This window comes from Papio anubis, chromosome 2 (assembly GCF_008728515.1).
Source record: "Papio anubis isolate 15944 chromosome 2, Panubis1.0, whole genome shotgun sequence".
Lineage (NCBI taxonomy): Eukaryota > Metazoa > Chordata > Mammalia > Primates > Cercopithecidae > Papio > Papio anubis.
In genome coordinates, this window is record NC_044977.1 from 31,654,558 (window position 1) to 31,671,837 (window position 17,280).

Here is a 17,280-nt window from a genome sequence, read left to right on the forward strand (position 1 = left end):
ACTAGAGGCTTGCAGGAACCCAACCCTGTATTTTTTTATAGGAGCAGTGGTTCAGTATTCACTAATTCAGTGTTCGTGGCAACATTATAGAACATAGCTACCACCAATAATAGGAATCAACTGCATATGAAAATGCAAAGGGCCTAGAATAGCCAAAACAACTTTGAACGAGAACAAAGTTGGAGGATTTGTACTCTTATTTCAAGGTTTACTCTGGAGCCATTTAAGACAGGGTGGTGCTGCCATGCAAATAGACATGTATTAAATAGATCAATGAAACTGAACTATCAAGTCCAAAAATGGACCCGTACATACGTACTGTCTTTTGATTTTTGACAAAGGCACCAAAACAAATCTTTCAAAGAAATGGTGCTGGATCAACTGGGTCAACATGGAAAAAAATAAACCTCAATATTGTCATATGATATATGTAAATTCATTCAAGAGATATCGGAGACCTCAATATAAAAATTAAAATGATAAAGCTTCCAGAAGAAAATATAAGAGTGAAAGTACACTTTTATGGCCTTGAGTAAGCAAAAATTTTTAAAAGAAATGACAAAAGACTTGTATCCAGAACATATTAAGAACTCCTACACATCAATAATAATAGTGATACACCAATAATTTTTTTTAAAAACAGGCAAAAGTCTTGAATAGAGATTTTACAAAAGAGCATATATGAAGAACCAAAAAGTTACATGGGAAAATACTCATCATTAGTCATCAAGGAAATATGAATTACAACAATAATGTAATTCTGCCTCGTAAACTAAAATAACTAAAGAAATGAAAATCTCAAATGTTGACAAGAATATGAAGCAACTAGAACTTTCATACATTGCTGACTTGAGTGTAAAATCTATGGTCCTTTCAGAGAACTTTGTAGAAGTTTTTTTTAACATACACCCATCTATGACCCACCACTCCACTTCTAGATGTTTACATAATATAAATGAAAACACGTCTTCATATAAAACTTGTTCAAGACTGTTTAAAGTAGCTTTTTCCATAATAGCAAACAAAACAAAACTAGAAACAACCTAAATATCCATCAATAAGCAACTTGTTAGGTATATTCATATAATACAGGACAGGACTCCTCAACAATAAAAAACAGTGAACTACTGATGCCTGTAACATGGAGTGAAAGAGGGCTGGCACAAAAGAATGCATATTGTATGATTCCATTTATATAAAGTGGTTACATTTTATAAGTAGGCAAACACTTTATAACACAGGCAAAACTAGTGTGAAGGCCATGGAAATCAGAACAATGCTTGCTCAAAAGGGTGGAAGTTGACAGGTAGGGGCAGGAGGAAATGTTTGGGGTGACAGAAATGCTCTTTATCTTGTCTGGGATATTATTCCATTTGTTAAAACTCATAAATTTATGTACTTAAGAACTATGCATTTCACTGAATGCACATTATCTTTTTAATTAAAAATATTTTAGCCCCAGCCATGGCAAGGACATATATACAAATTATACCATGATAAAAAAAGACCCATAAATGTTGCTTAATACCAAATTAATTCAAGATGAATGGTAGACACAAACATAAAAGCTAACACCATAAAATTCCCAAAAGAAAATATATCACTAGGTTGTGATATTACATCATCAGATATTATGTCATCAACAACATCATGTGATATTATATCATCAACAACAATTATGTGTTACTTGGAAGGATTAAAAGAAAATGACATTAGAAAATAATTTTTTTTTTTTTTTGAGACAGAGTCTCGCTCTGTTGCCACCCAGGCTGGAGTGCAGTGGCGCGATCTCAGCTCACTACAACCTCCGCCTCCTGGGTTCACGCCATTCTCCTGCCTCAGCCTCCCAAGTAGCTGGGACTACAGGTGCCCGCCACCATGCCCAGCTAATTTTTTGTATTTTTAGTAGAGATGGGGTTTCACCGTGTTAGCCAGGATGGTCTCGATCTCAACCTTGTGATCCGCCCACCTCAGCCTCCCAAAGTGCTGGGATTACAGCCGTGAGCCACCGCACCTGGCCGAAAATAATGTTTTTAAAATTTTATTTTTATATAAAAGTAAAAATAAAATATACAATTTATTTTATATTTTTTATATAAAGTTTTAAAAATTTTATTTTAAACACATTTTTAAATGACTATAAAATTTATTAGGAATTAAAAGTTATATAGCTAAGTATGTTTGGAAACAACTCATGCAGCATATCAGCTGGCAGAAGATGACCGCTAGGATACAGATTTGAAGTTTTGACTGAATATGATGAGAGGAAATAAAATGAGGGGAAATATGTGAGATACTGATGTTAGTCTCTAATGCAAAGTCACTGTGCTTCTCAGTTGTATCCAAGGTTGGTTTTTAAGTTTAATAGGTTTTGTATTCCTTCAGGAAAAGGAGAATCTTTGTAATTTGGAAAAGAAATACTCCAGCCTCTCTGGGGGGAAAGGGTTTCCCGTTAACCCCAATACTTTAAAAGAGGTAAGCTGTGATTTTGCATGTCACTTTATATTGCCTTAGAAATCAAGAGATGTATCTCAGCTTTATGCGATTAGCTGAATAATAAAAATATTAACTCAAAGGACCTATGAAAGCACTCAATGCTTGGATGGTTTCCCCGCCTTTCATTATGTATGCTTTGGGGATTGCAGAGATTATTCTTGTGTCTAATGTGGATGCATATTTTGTGTGTGTGTGTGTGTGTGTCTGTGTGTGTGTGTGTGTCTACTTTGCTGGGTAGTGACATTGTGGGTTAATTTGGTGTTTCAAAAACTTGAAGATCCAGACCAAGATGAGTCTTAAATTCTCCTTTTTCCTTCCTGAGTCTCCTTTCTCCCTCCCCTCTGTTATTTTGCTCCTCCTTCTCCTGAGTCTTGTAGAACATGAAAATGCCTGCAAACATTTGAGAAGGTGGTCTGATTTCTTTCTTTTCCCTATCTCCCTACCCCACCAACTGTTGTTTCTGCCATTTTCCACTGTAAACTGGAAAGTCCTATTTACAGTAAACTGTACATACTCTTTATCTCTAATATCCACCTTTCTCCAGTCCCCATCACCACTTTCCCCGCCAGATATCTTAAGGAACTACACTGCTACGCTGGGAGGATATTTTAACTCTAATTTGGAAAATTATAGCTGAGAAAAAAATAGTTTATATATATATATATATTTTTTTTTTTTTGAGATGGAGTCTCACTCTGTCACCCAGACTGGAGTGCAGTGGCACCATCTCAGCTCACTGCAACCTCTGCCTCCTGAGTTCAAGCAATTCTCCTGTCCCAGCCTCCTGAGTAGCTGGGACTACAGGCGCCCGCCACTACACCCGGCTAATTTTTGTATTGTTAGTATAGATGGGGTTTTACCATATCGGTCAGGCTGGTCTCAAACTCCTGATCACAGGTAATCTGCCTGCCTCAGCCTCCCAAATGCTAGGATTATAGGCATGAGCCACCACACCGGGCCTATATTTATATTCCTTATATGTATTGTTTTTCTAAAAAGCTAAAAGAAAAGCTTGCTTCTACATAAGTGTTTGCATAATTAAAAAAAAAAAACCCTTTAGACAGTGGAGTTAGGATTCTTACGTAGAAAATATTTTTGTGTGTATAAGTATATGAAGCAAAATGCTCATCACAATAAGTGTGACTGTATATGTACCTCAGAATCATTTTGTGAAATATTTTTCCAAAACTTTGTTAGATCATTCAGTTTCATAATTTCTTTTCATTATTCAGAACATGGAACTGTCAGGTTCAACGAACAAAGCGTGGTTGTGAATAGAATGTCATGGCCTAAGATAATGTTAGCAAGGTGGGTAAGAGCAGGCCTTGTGAGTCTGTTAAAGAAATGTGGTCTACTTCATGTGTGGTGGGAGGCCTTCAAGTGGTTTTAAGCAGGGAGGTAACATTTGTTATCCATTTGTTAAAGATCACTCTGGGCTGCTCTGTGACTACTGGATCATAGAGTAAGAGAAGCAGATGCAGGGAAATTGTTGTGGAGATGATTGCAGTAGCATAGGCTAGAGAGACTGGCAGCTTGAATTGGAGGATGGCAGAGAGATGGAAGGAGTTAGCTGGATTAGCAGATATTTTGGAGGCAGAGTTGACAGTTCTTGCTGATAGATTGGATGTTGGCATGAAGTAAATAATGAAGGTGTCCGGAATCATGCCATTATTCCAGTTTGAGTAATGAAGTATATGGTAAGCACCTTTTAGTGAGATAGGGAAGACTGGGGAAGGAATTGTTTAAGAGGGAAGATTTGGAGTTGACTCTGGACATACAGAGTTTGAAGAGCTTATGGCATCCAGATGAATTAGTTGGGCTCTAAAGTCTCTCCGTCTCCTAATAGAAGAATAAAGTCTTTCCTTTTCTGTTAATGAGTTGGTCTTTATTTCCTGCAGACATTCTGATGTCAGAAGCACATTTAGTTTTTTTCACTATTGTTGTGTATCTACAACTCTTCTGCTTGTTGAGTAAAACAATGAGTTGCTATGAGAACACATGGCAATTGTGCTGTGTGTTCACTTTCCTGTACAAGCAGACTTGACTCACAAGATGGTTTTCTTTTTTTTTTCTCCTCCTCTCTCATTCTCTCTCTTTTTTCTTTTTTAAAGGGGTGATTGATTTATAACCTATTTTAAAGACCTCCCAGGTTTTAAAGCAGTTTACATTTTTGAAGCAGTTAATTAAGTTGTATGGTTTATGACTCACATAAATAATTAAAACTTGGCTTCAAAACAGTCTACTATTAACTGAGCAAAAGAAAAACCCAAAATTGTTCATTTTCTTTCTGATTCAGTATTACATATTGAATGAACTTGACCTAGTTGACTCCTTCTTTTCTTCAGTTTAACCTTATAAAACTTTACATGGTATCTGTCCTGCCTTCTGAAGTACAAGTGTCTGACACATCCAATTTATAAACAGTCAACTCTGGCATTCTCCACTTTGTTATCAGTCCTTTCAGGGTTTTTACCAAAAATCAAGGTGTTTTATTTTCCAGCCTAAAATTTGTAAAAGAATTGATGGACTCGTAGAAGAATCTTTGTGTCAAATTTAACTCAATTTCATCTTTAAAGGAGAGATCTTATTTTATATAGTTTTTTCACACTGTTTTATTGGGGTGGTGAAAATCATGATTGGTCTGCATAGTTTCCATGAAAATTGACAAGTGCCTTTTCCACAGATTCAGGAGTTCTGCTTCTCAGGTATTTTGTATTTTCTCTAAGCTGAAGCCAGAACTGAATTATTGAGTTCAAAAGTAACTGGAAATTCTCTGTCCTATGGGTAGAGATGGGGGTTAGGGAGGCTGCCTTGAATTGAAACATACCCTGGTTGCAACTCCACCTTAGGACTCTGTGTGTGTGCGTGTGTGTGTGTGTGTGCACGTGCACACATTTGTTTTGCTAGGGAAGGCTCACCTGCATGAAAGGACAGTGTTCTTTTTATTCTCATTTGGTTGAGATGCCCAAAAGCTAGAACCCACTATAAATAATTACTGTTTTATAAATATTTGCTTAGTGTAAAACCCAGTAGCCCTCAGCCCATTTTCCTCACACTCTAATTCATCAGGAAACAGAAACGGTGAAGATCTAAGAATGAAGATTTGTGGAAAAGTCTCTTTAATTAGGGAGTGAGTGATTGCATTGTCAATTTTACATCTTGGATTTTTTGGTGTGTTATTACTTTAAATGTGTATGTGGTGACAACCTTAATCCATCAACAGAATGAATGCTGATACTTCTGGATATTTTAAAATAGAAGGTTTGGGGTTATTTATAATATAGTTATCTTGATTGCATCAGAAAAATTATGTTTAATGCTTCGAATGCCAATTTTCAAGATTAAGCAATGTAAATCCATTTTAATTGCTGAGTATTCCCTTAATGAAACATTTGATAATACCACAGATATCTGGCTGTGCCGCTCTAAGCTAACTTCATTGTACTGGGAACATTAATACTCTCGCATGCCTCAGCTTTTGCTTTCTTTGTGTTTAACTTCTGAATTCCTCCTTTTAGGGCTGTATCAGTGTAAATGAGATTAATGAGCCATGTGGCAATTCCACGAATCTGTCCCCTTCCACTCAGTTTCCTGCTGATGCTGATGCTGTTGCCACTGAGCCTGCCACAGCTGTGCTGGCGAGCCAGCCTCAGAGTAAAGAGGTGTGTAGGCGTGACGTTTCATTCATTCACTGCTTTTCTTCATGTCAGAAATTAACCCACGGCCAACTGAAAATGAGGTCCACGAGAGCGTGCGTGACAAATGTGTATCTGTCTGACCAGAGGGGTAGGGTAAGGCTGAGTTTATAAAGCATACCAATTTGGGGGTAATGCTCTACCAATAAAAATTCTAGAAACCATGAAATTTATGCTACAGAGTGGAGTACTAGGAGAAGTAAGTTCAAAGAAATAAGTTCTATGTCTTAGCACTCTAACTCAACTTAGTTTTCTTGTAAATTAAAAAGCCTTTCTAAAATTGTTGATTTGAATTGCCTTTTCAGTTTGACTTTGTTTTCGATTTTGTTTTGTAACATGGATACTTTTAAATATTAGGCCTTTTAAAAGCCTTCTAGGGGAGGGGCCAATAATAATAAATTAAAATACCTCAGTGACCCAAATTGCTTACAGTGTGGGATTTTAATAAGAGGCTAAATTGAAAGATACTGCCCATCAATTGTAACTTCTTAATTAAAATATAACAAAACAGAACAAACTATCCATTTCATTTCTATGTCTTATTCTTTCATTTCATGTGGATACATATATACCTTTTCTTTCTCCTATAAAGCAAAGATCACCTGTCTATTCTGGATTTGTGTTTCCTTCCACACTTTCTTCTCATCCTATCACTCAACATACATCAGCCCCATGGCCTGAATTCATGGCTACATCTGTCGATCCTTTACCTTTAAATGACACACCTCCTCCTCTACCAGCTAAGAAACACAGAAGGCAGCAGCAGCAGCAGGAGCAACAGGTAATTAGGAACTGGAATTTAGAGTTTGGGAATGCTATCTTGGCAACAAAGTTACTTATGTGGAATCTTTTCTTCCACTTTCCCAAAGGCATTTTTTAAAAAGGCAACTTGCATACTTCTCTGATTTTTTTTCCCCCTCTTAAGAACATTTAGTGTTGGAACATTTAAGGATGTTAGAATTGTTGTGAAGTTTTGATACCTTGAGTGTCCCCTACTGGCTTTTATATGTTTGAGCCCTTTGTATACCCGCATCCTTCAGTTACCTTCAACCAAAATATTGCAACTTACCACAGATAGTTCTCAAAATACTAACAAGCATTTCCATAAAATCTATATATAAAGAGTTATGTTATCAACACAGAATATTTTTATTACACATAGTTGAAACCAAAATAGGCATCATTCCCTTGATGTGTTTTGTTAAACACTTCACTCCCTTAATCAGAGTAACTTTGTTTTAATCTGTTTTATAAATTTGTGTGTCTCTTTACATACTTTCTAACGATCCCATGAAGTAAAAATTATCTCCATATTGAAGTTTTGGGAACTGAGGCTCAGTGAGGTTAAGTAGCTTGTCCAAGGTCACACCACAAGTAGTGCACTTGGTCCATAAATCTAGTTTTTATTCACCAGATTTTTAAATAAATTATTTTTTATTCTAAATGTTGCCTTCCTTTTAGAACACTTGGTGTATATTAATGCTTGGGTATTAAAAAAAAAATCTGTTTCAAGACTTCCTTTCAATTATAATCAAACACCTGCAGGAATTTGGTGCCAAAAGATCCTAAGGAGTCATTGCACTGATGTAGGCGAGCTCTGGTCAGTCATGCTTAGCCCTTACGTTTCTTGAAGGTACCTTTACCATCGATTACCATTTTTTAAAGGACTATATCTCTCACTGCCTTAAGGTTACTGCCACCTGGGCTGACATGAAAGGATATTGGTGAAAGGTGGGTGAAATAAGTTATGTATACAAGGAAGAAACAAGGAGAATGGAAGACCTAAATGCCTTCAATTTTGATGTTAGGTTTATCTCTTTAGCAACTTCATTCAAGACATCTCTAGTAGCAAAACAATGACAGTTTACAAATCTGCTCTTTTCTGCCAAATTTCAATTAGACTGTTTTCATTGGGATTTCTTTTCTATTTTATTAAGGTACCGTTATGGAATGTTGGAAAGTTATGAATTGCAGAATTTATAATATTTGGTCATAGTGGGAGCTAGATTGAAGTGTTCTGACGTCATTTTTCTATCTAAAAGGAGCATTAATCAGCCAAACTGCAAAGTATTATTATCATCCTAGTATGCACTACCTGGCCATGAATTCCAGCTCTGCCACTTTCCAGCTGCATGACCTTGGCCAAGTTTATTTAACTTCTCTGCACCCCAGATTTCTCAGTACCTACCTCACAGGATTATTATAATAATTTAATGAGATAATGTATATAAACCATCATACCTGGCACATAGCTCTTAATAAATTGATTAGCTAGTATAAACAGTTAATTATAAAGTTAAAATGCAGATTTTTATGATTGACATATTTGAAGACTGTTTATAAATTTGGTAACTCAAATTTGCATTAATTTTTGTGCATTTCAAAAACATGAGCTTTTAAAATGACTTCAAAATGATCAGACCTAAAAAATCTTTAATTAATAAATCACTTTATATATATGTTTTATTTCTTTAAAAAAATAAAGCAATGTTAAGATTTAGTGAAGCTGAGTGGTGGGAATATGAATCTCTCTTAAATTATCCTCTCTTCTTATCTCTATGTTTCAAATATATTTCCACAAAAAAATTTTTGAGCTCGTTTTTGTGTTTTTTCTCTCTTTTTTATTTCCATAGTTTTGGGGGGAACAGGTAGTGTTTGCTTACATGGATAAGTTCTCTAGTGGCGATTTCTGAGATTTTGGTGCACCCATCACTTGAACAAGACATCGTTTTACTATTAAAGGCATTTCTAAGGGGAGGCCAAGAAAAATTTGAGTAAGTTTCAAGTGGACAAAAATCTTACTTTAGAAATCTGAAAAAAATTAAATAGTCCATTAGAGAATTTTTAAATGTGAGCGATTACTGTAAGGGCTCCTTGGCCAATATCTTTTCAAATAAAAAGTAACTTAGAATGATGCCTTTTAGGAAAACTTTATGTGGATTTGGAGTGTGTTTATGTGACTGAAATGTTATTACAACTTTCAAACAACTGCCCTGTTTACTCGCTTTTTCTCTTTATCTCCTTTTTCCCTTTTCTTGTCCTCCTCTCACTGGTATCTGTGCCATCCCACAGAACTGCCCGGAAGGGGAGAAAGTGCTTACGTGCTTTGTCCACTGGCTGTTCCGCCATCCACATGGCAACCGTCATAATAATTTGTAATTTGTCCTGCGGCCCCAAGGCTGCAAGCACTACAGAAGTGAAAGGTGGAATTTTTAAAAGGTTTCTAGGTTCAGCATAAATTCCTGCAGTGTTTAGTATCTAATCAAATACTAGCTCAAATCTATCAGCGAACACAGTATATGTTGAATAACTTTAAGAAAAATTCTAAAATTCCCTTTTTTTTGTAAATGCATAATTCTTCATTTCTTCAGTCACCTATTACAGTTAGTCAAGTTTTGCTATTTTGCTTTACATTTGCATTTAAAGCACTTTAGAAGTCTGGAAGAAAGGAAAAAACAGCATAAAGAAGGCCTCTATCTGAGTGATACTTTGCCTCGAAAGAAAACCACAACTTCCATCTCCCCACATTTCAGCAGTGCTACTATGGGGAGAAGCATCACCCCAAAGGTAGGACATGGGAGAAACCACGGGCTTCCCATTCCATGAGTCGTCTTGTCATCATATTCACTGATGTGTAAAGGCCTTTAAAGAAAAGTGCTAAATAATCATTAAATTTACTTGTTAGGCAGACATCAGGACTAAATCGCATTTTCTACCTGTTCAGAGGACATCTGAAATTGTATGCTCTGGGGCCAAAGAACATGCTTCAGGGTATTTTCTGCCAGTACAACCCAGGTGATGAGTGGCATTCACTTACATGACGGACTTCCATGGCTGCGTCCCACATCTGGAAATAAGATAGGATATAGCCTCTGTGTTCCAGGAATAACAGCAACAAGTATTTATTCAGACATTTTCATGTGGCTGATGCTGGGTTGAGTCTTTTATGTGGATTGCCTCATTTGAAAACCCAGCAGCACTAGGCAGTAGAGTACTGATTATTATCCCATTTGTATGTACGGATAAACTGAGGTGTATAAGGTTAAGTGACTAACCAAGGAACCCTCAGCTGGTGTGGAGTGGAGTGGAATGTGAACCTATGTGACCTGACACCAGAGCTCCCTCACGTTCTGCCAACATGCCTGAGGGGATCACTGTGGAAAGAGAAGAGGCAGGTGTGAAGGAGGTTCTGAATGAGACAGACTTTAGAGCCCTTCCCCTACCCTTAATCAGAGTAACTTTGTTTTAATCTGTTTCATAAATTTGTGTTTCAAGTATATTTTATCTACAGGAAAGATTTTGCTATTTTTTTTTAAAAATGCTGAAACCATTAGAGTGTTAATAGATTTCTTCAGGTTCAGCCCACCACATAACTGAGAATAAATAAAAATCGGTACATTTGTAACAAGAGTAGCTCTTCCCTGTTCTTTTGCATGGTGCGCACGCATTCTTGGCCCTGCATCTGCCCTCTGCTCCTTGTGCATGAAGAACTTTCAGCCATTCTTTCAGGTGATTTTGGACAGTGTCTTCCCCAACTGCCTTCACTTTTGGAATTGCTGCTGTTGGAGGAAGTGCTGTGATATTGCGACTACCGTGGAGCTTCTCGGGAGGGCCAGTAACTGGCGTTTACCACTTAGCATCAACAAATGTAATTCAAAGACCTACCTTCTCTGCCCTGTACACTTAGATAGGAGCTTTGGAAACAGGGATGTGGCCGTTTCCTAAAGGTCCATTCAGCCTGCAGCTTGCCTGAAGTACTCCCTCCTGCTTCCCACAGGCCCACGTGCCCCTGGGACAGAGTAACAGCTGTGGAAGTGTGCTCCCTCCCTCACTGGCAGCCATGGCCAAAGACTCAGAATCTCGCAGGATGCTCAGAGGTACGTGCCTTTTAAATCAAATGTCATGGCCTTTTGTTAAGCATTAGAATTCTTCAGGGGGAGGAAGTGAGAACGGGTAGGGATGATTAGAAGAGGGATCAGCCAAAGGCCTAATTTTACTCTTAATGTGTTCTCTTTCGGGAGGGATAAATAACTTTTCCTATTTATACATATAGCTGGTATATTTTAAACATTCCCATTGTACTTTTTAGATTTGATAGAACTCTTAAACCAGAAAGACCCCTAGAGAATTACTAACCTTCCCATTTGATTAATAGAAAGAAAAGAGAGACCAGTGAGATCCAAGGAGATTACCAGGACACTTAACCAAGATCACTCACCTGGGTTGTGTCAGAGCCACTAAGTTGAATGAACTTTGTGCTAAAGAATCTTTGAGCTGACACGGTAAATATAGCAGTAGTGGCCCAGAACAGAATTCTTGTAGGCCTTTTAATGTAGATTTGAGCTTTTATACTTCATAGTTGTTATGTTTCAGGTAGACTTTGACTCTCAGCATTTTTTTTTTGTAATAATACGTTACATTTATAATGGGGTTCTCAGATAGTCTTCATGGGGCTAGAAGAAATTACTGTAACATAGTTCCAGGGCTAAGCTTCTCATTGAGAGGATTAGATTTCTTGTGTTAACACAATAGTTTAAGTCAACAAGTTACATTGTCCTAACTTTTGAGCAGGCATGATATTAGGTACCAAGAATGCAAATTAATGATAGGAAGCTTGCCTTTGAAATACTTGTAGTCTAGTGAGGAAGAAAGACACAGAACAGATGATTTCAATAAAATGTGGTAAATGGAATAATGGCAGTATGCCCAGGTTGTAAATGGAAATGCTTTGGGGATAGCAGGCATTTGACCTTCAAATACATTCATGCATTGATGGGATTCAAATCCTCCCTTCTAAGCAGGCTGGAATTCAATTCTAGCTGTTTGGCCTCTCTGCCAATGGTGCTGAGAGATAACGCTGGTTTTCCACCAGGAGAAAATATATGTACACACACACATACATACATACACATGCGCGCACACACACACACATATATATAATACATATATACTACATATACATATATAAATTTATATGTATGTGAACATAATGTGTATTGTGTGTATATATGATATCTCTCTCTCTCTCTCTCTCTCTCACTGGAACGAGGTTTTCAAACCATTACTAAAGGCAATTTAAGAATTAGAGGGTATAGTATTCATAATAGGATTGTAATATGTGAGAGACATTTGCAGTGGTAATATTTGAATCAAATACACTGATTAAACTAGTTTATTTTCTTTGCCATAATTTCTTAATAAGCTAAAAATATTCTTTTAATAGTTATAAATAATAAACATATATGAGTCTATTTTGGCTCTCATTTATCACTGTTAAGTTGTGGGTCAAGTCTATTTGCTGTCGAAACATTTTTCTGTAATATTTACATATAAATATTTGAGACAAGGTCTCACTCTGTTGTCCAGGCTGGAATGCAGTGGTGTGTAATTATAGCTCACTGCAAACTCTGCCTCCTGGATTCAAGTGATCCTCCCACCTCAGCCTCCCGAGTAAGCTGGAACTATAGGTGTGTGCTACCATACCTGGCTAATTTTTGTATTTTTTGGCAGAGATGGGTTTTTGTCATGTTTCCCAGGCTGGTTTCGACCTCCTGGGCTTCAGTGATCTCCCACCTTGGCCTCCCAAAGTGCTGGGATTGCAGGCGTGTATTAGACTTCTTTTTAAATATATTTTTCCCACCGTCGGAAGACATCGAAGCTTAGATTGGCCACAACACCAATAAAGACCATGAAGCATTTTCATGTACTTCAGGTGTTTAAGAGAAAGAGCAAGCATTTGGGAAAGAGGGTGGGATCACAAATTATTATACTCCTTGTTAAAAGTACTTCCTTGCCAGGTTTGGTGGCTCATGCCTATAATCTCAGCACCTTGGGAGGCTGAGGAGGGAGGATTGCTTGAGTTAAGAATTTGAGACCAGCCTGGGCAACATAGTGAGATCCCATCTCTACAAGTAATTTAAAAATTAGCCAGGCATGGTGGCATGCACCTGTGGTCCCAACCACTCAGGAGGCTGAGGTAGGAGGATCGCTTGAGCCTGGGAGTTGAGGCTGTAGTGAGCTGCGATCATGCCACTACACTATAGCCTAGGCAACAGAGCAAGACCCTGTTTCAAAAAACAAATGAATACATAAAAGTATTTTCTCAAAGAGTAAGAAAAGCTAGACCTTTATAGTAGATGAATAGATTTGCAAAATTGAAGAGCCATTAACATTATCATTTAAGAGGATTCTTGTGAGAATATGGTGAAACCGAGGGAAGGTTTGATCTCAGTTATTCTAATCTGTTTTCCCCTAAAGTAATGGGAATCCCAGGCCAGTTTCATAGGGGAAAACTGCGCTAATTCCCTTCGGCCACATTACTGATGTTCCCGCTGCAAAATCAAATCTATCTTTATCTTTCGTGCTCTTGTTCTTTATTGATATGTCTTTTATGCAGCTGAGGAGACTGCAACTTCAGTCTTTCTCTGCTGTAACTGTAAAGTGCTGTTCCTCTTGAAGAGTTTCATGTAATGCTGATGGGGCAGCTTCTGAGGAAATAGAGAACCATCATATGTGTGTTGGTCCAAAGAGATGTGTTCTCTAAGTTTGGCTCCTCTACCCAGAGGAGGAGAAATCAGGATCTATAGTTCTTAGAGCCCCAGTAGACTGTAAAACCGGCAGGATTTTCTGCACAGCCCAAACTGGTGGCTCATGAAAAAACCAGGAGGGATGGATCACAATTTCATTTAGAATTGTTTGAATAGCACTTGTTAACTTTATTAAAATAGAAAATACAAGTAAAATTCTATGGTTTTGAAAAAAAATTATACCCGGCATATTTTCATTAACTCACATTTAGTAGACTTAATCATCTTTTAAACTTACACAATTAACTTAAATACACCTTTTTTTGCTGCTATTCATAATGGATACATCAAGGATGATGGTGTAAGTATAAGCCTTACTCAATCAGCACTGTTAATAGAACTGACAGCGTGAGTCGTGCAAAGAACTTTGAGGGGAGAGTTTAAGACAGAGAGCTGAGAAACTCAGCTTCTGAAGCTGGAATGGTTATTGGCTTGTGAACATCTTGTGAACTATTCCTTTGTCAGCTTTAGAATGAATGAAATCTTTGTCCTTTTGTTTTTGTTAAATACAGGAAAGTCCAAGAAAGGTATGACAACCTCCTTGTGTGGTGTTTTTGTTTCCAGCAAATATTGAAAGGTCATTGTCAAGTCGTGTTTAAGAAATGATCGGATTTAACACTGTGCAGTGGTGGATTTTTAGTCTAATGATTATTTCTTTTATACAATAGAGAAAAATTGTTGTACATTTGCAAGAAACACAATGCTGGGTGCAGCTGCTGTTGGTTCACTGGCAGCTGCATGACCCTCTTTGTTTTGGCTTTTAATGGCAAGGTCAGACCCTGCAGGAAACATGAGTGCTGTGGAAGCATTGTTTTGTAAGATTCAGAATCTATATAAAGAGAATAGATGGTATTGTGATGTATATGAGCTAAGTGTAAACCATGATTCTCCTTTATCAAGGACAGGTATAAATAAGGCAGGCTACAGTCAAAGGATGAAAGGATTTAGGAAGCTCCTACTTACTCATTTCACTGGAGCCTGTTTTCTAAGAAAGACTTAGTGGAGAGTGAAGTATAGTTTAAATGATTGACTCAAATAGGTAAGATGGTTATTTCATGTGGCTAGGTGGTAGAGATATAGGATGTTAGACGGTGTGTTATAAAACCTGATGAACTGTGCTTCAAATAATTGAATGGCGTTTTACAAACCTGAGCTCTTAAAAACTATTTGCTACTGTCTGTTTGGAAAAGGAATTGTTTGATAGATAAAATCTGTTTTTATTCTTCCTATTTTCTGGTTGATGAATATGTGTGAAAGATTTATTTGTCTTGTAACAATCTCTTTTGACTATGCATGTATCAAATTTTTTTAAGGTTTCTTGAGTTTTTCTCTGTAAACTTAGATTTAATCTGAAACTGCGAACATCATACCTTGTTAATTTGGTATTGTAACTAACACCATCAATGCGTGCATGTTGGGAGTGTTGAATATTTTTCCTGCCCCCTTGTCATCCTTTTTGATCTTTTATCTTTTTCCCTTTCTACAACCATTCTCCTTCTTCATTCCTGACTTGTCCTGTGCCCTCTTCTTCTGGCTGTGGACTGTCATTAGGAAGAATGAATTCCTCAGCAGGTGAGCTATGACAGGCTGAACTGACAGAAATACTGGTTAATTTTATCCTCTTAACCACAGGTTATACTTTTAGTCATCTTACTTTCCATATTACAGCCCAGATAGCCGTGTAAAAGTATATACCATATATTGGGAATGTATCGGCAGGACTCTACACATTGTGTAATCGTTAACTCACAAGAGACTTTCAGGTCTAATTAGCCAGAATTAATAGAGACCGGCATTAAAAATAATAATAATAAATGGGCCTTGCACATTTGGTCTCTTGGCTCTCCCAGGCAGTGAAGAGCTGAGCTGATTTTGGGTTCCTTGTGTGGCTGTGATTAGCAACAAGCCTCAATTAGTTCTTGCTTTATACACCTTATAAACTACCCCTTCAGACAGCTATTTCTGTCTGGATAGGAAGAATTTAGAGCATGTTCAAGGCCCTTTTTACTGTCTCAGTTGCTTTCCCACTGATTAATGTTATTCTTGCTACATAATTAAAAAATAGAAACCAAATAGTCTCAGGGGTTGGGAAAGTCTCATTTTTCCCAATCTAGTTTCTTTGCTCCCACTCAGAAAGTAGATGCATTCCACTTCCTTATTTGATTATTTATATAGAATATATAGATGAAAAGATAAATTCATTCAGTGACTGTTTATCTTATGACATCCACGTGCTAAATAAATGGGGGTAAACTATGGTGCACAGGACATCTGCATCCCCTTTCCTGATAAAGCTTCCATGAGAGTGGAGGCCTAGACCAGTTTCCTGCCGTTCTAGTGTTCCTTCACTGCATCGGCATCTCTCCTTGGGCCTCCTACCAGCTTACCCAGCCCCTGATCTTCTACGATGTTTCCTCTGTTTAAAATATCTATGCCTTTGGATGGCCAGGCCAGAGCCTGAATCCCAAAATGAGCTCTTTGGAATCACACTGGTTCAGTTGCAGGATCACAGGAGAGGGGCCCATGCCCGTACTGATAATTGCAGGGGTTACCTGTTTTGGGGGCATTTGTTCAGCAGGGAGGAAGCTAGGCCAGGTGACAGTGGGGTTCACTGTGGTCAGTAAAGTGTTACCAGTAGACAGAAATGAGTAGCTCCATGAGGTGAACTTTTCCACTCACATTGGATTCATGGGAAATAAAAATCCTGGGTTGGGAAAGAGATGCTTATTATTGGCCTCGTGGTTTTTCGTTTAAGTTGCCATGGAAATGTAAAATGCTTATCCTACCACCAGAATGACTGGGAGATTCAGTTGTAGAGTCAAATCTCAACAACTTGTGAGTTGGTCTGGGGAATTAACGTTCACAGCCCTTAGCACAGTACAAATTGTAATGTAGCTGGCCCTTCTACATTCACCTGAAACATCTGAGTCATTTTAGTTTACTATCTCCTTCACTCATAAGTTCTATTTCGTTATTCTGTGGTACTTTTGGAAAAGTAGCCAAAAAACAACAACAGCAACAAAAAACACAACCCTGGAAGATCTGAGGAGCAAGACATACAGTTGCTTTAAGAAATATGCTCACCTCCCTTCCTGCTTTTCCAAGAGGGTGGTAGTTACTTCATACGGGTTGGTTTTTCCTCAATGTGGAAAACTCAGGGAGAGGAAGAGGTTGGGGCAATGTCACTCAATGCCAGAGAGATAATTCTTCTGTGTTTTAAATTACGTGGCTGTCGGTTAGGGATTTGTTTTTCATACTACAAGGAAATACCTTCCATGTAGTTGGTGCCAATGTGAAACTTTTCTATGCCACAAATCTTTGTTTGAAATCATAAGAAAATGTACATGTGTGACCTTTTCAAATAATTTCTGTTGTGTTTTTTTGTCATTTGCATAATAAATAATTGGAAACAACTTAAAAGGAGCAATTAGTAATTCCAAAAGTTCAAGTGTCAAAGGTAAATATTTGAGTAATGAATTATTTTGCCTTCCTTAAAAAAAGGC

The 17,280-nt window shown here is 37.5% G+C and overlaps 1 protein-coding gene across 5 annotated transcripts in view; it reads left to right on the forward strand.

The window, feature by feature from the left end:
* The window catches only part of PHLDB2 (pleckstrin homology like domain family B member 2), a 242,544-nt gene that overhangs the window by 209,469 nt on the left and 15,795 nt on the right, over window positions 1-17,280 (forward strand). For 3 of the 5 annotated variants that reach the window (XM_009199868.4, XM_009199864.2, XM_009199906.4), the window contains 7 exons: window positions 2,386-2,475; window positions 6,015-6,158; window positions 6,784-6,972; window positions 9,618-9,758; window positions 10,969-11,068; window positions 15,329-15,349; window positions 17,199-17,234. In XM_009199868.4, the coding sequence (XP_009198132.1) occupies window positions 2,386-2,475; window positions 6,015-6,158; window positions 6,784-6,972; window positions 9,618-9,758; window positions 10,969-11,068; window positions 15,329-15,349; window positions 17,199-17,234 (721 nt within the window). The remainder of the gene's footprint in view (window positions 1-2,385; window positions 2,476-6,014; window positions 6,159-6,783; window positions 6,973-9,617; window positions 9,759-10,968; window positions 11,069-15,328; window positions 15,350-17,198; window positions 17,235-17,280) is intronic. The other 2 variants (XM_031663002.1, XM_031663001.1) reach the window with 1 other exon arrangement.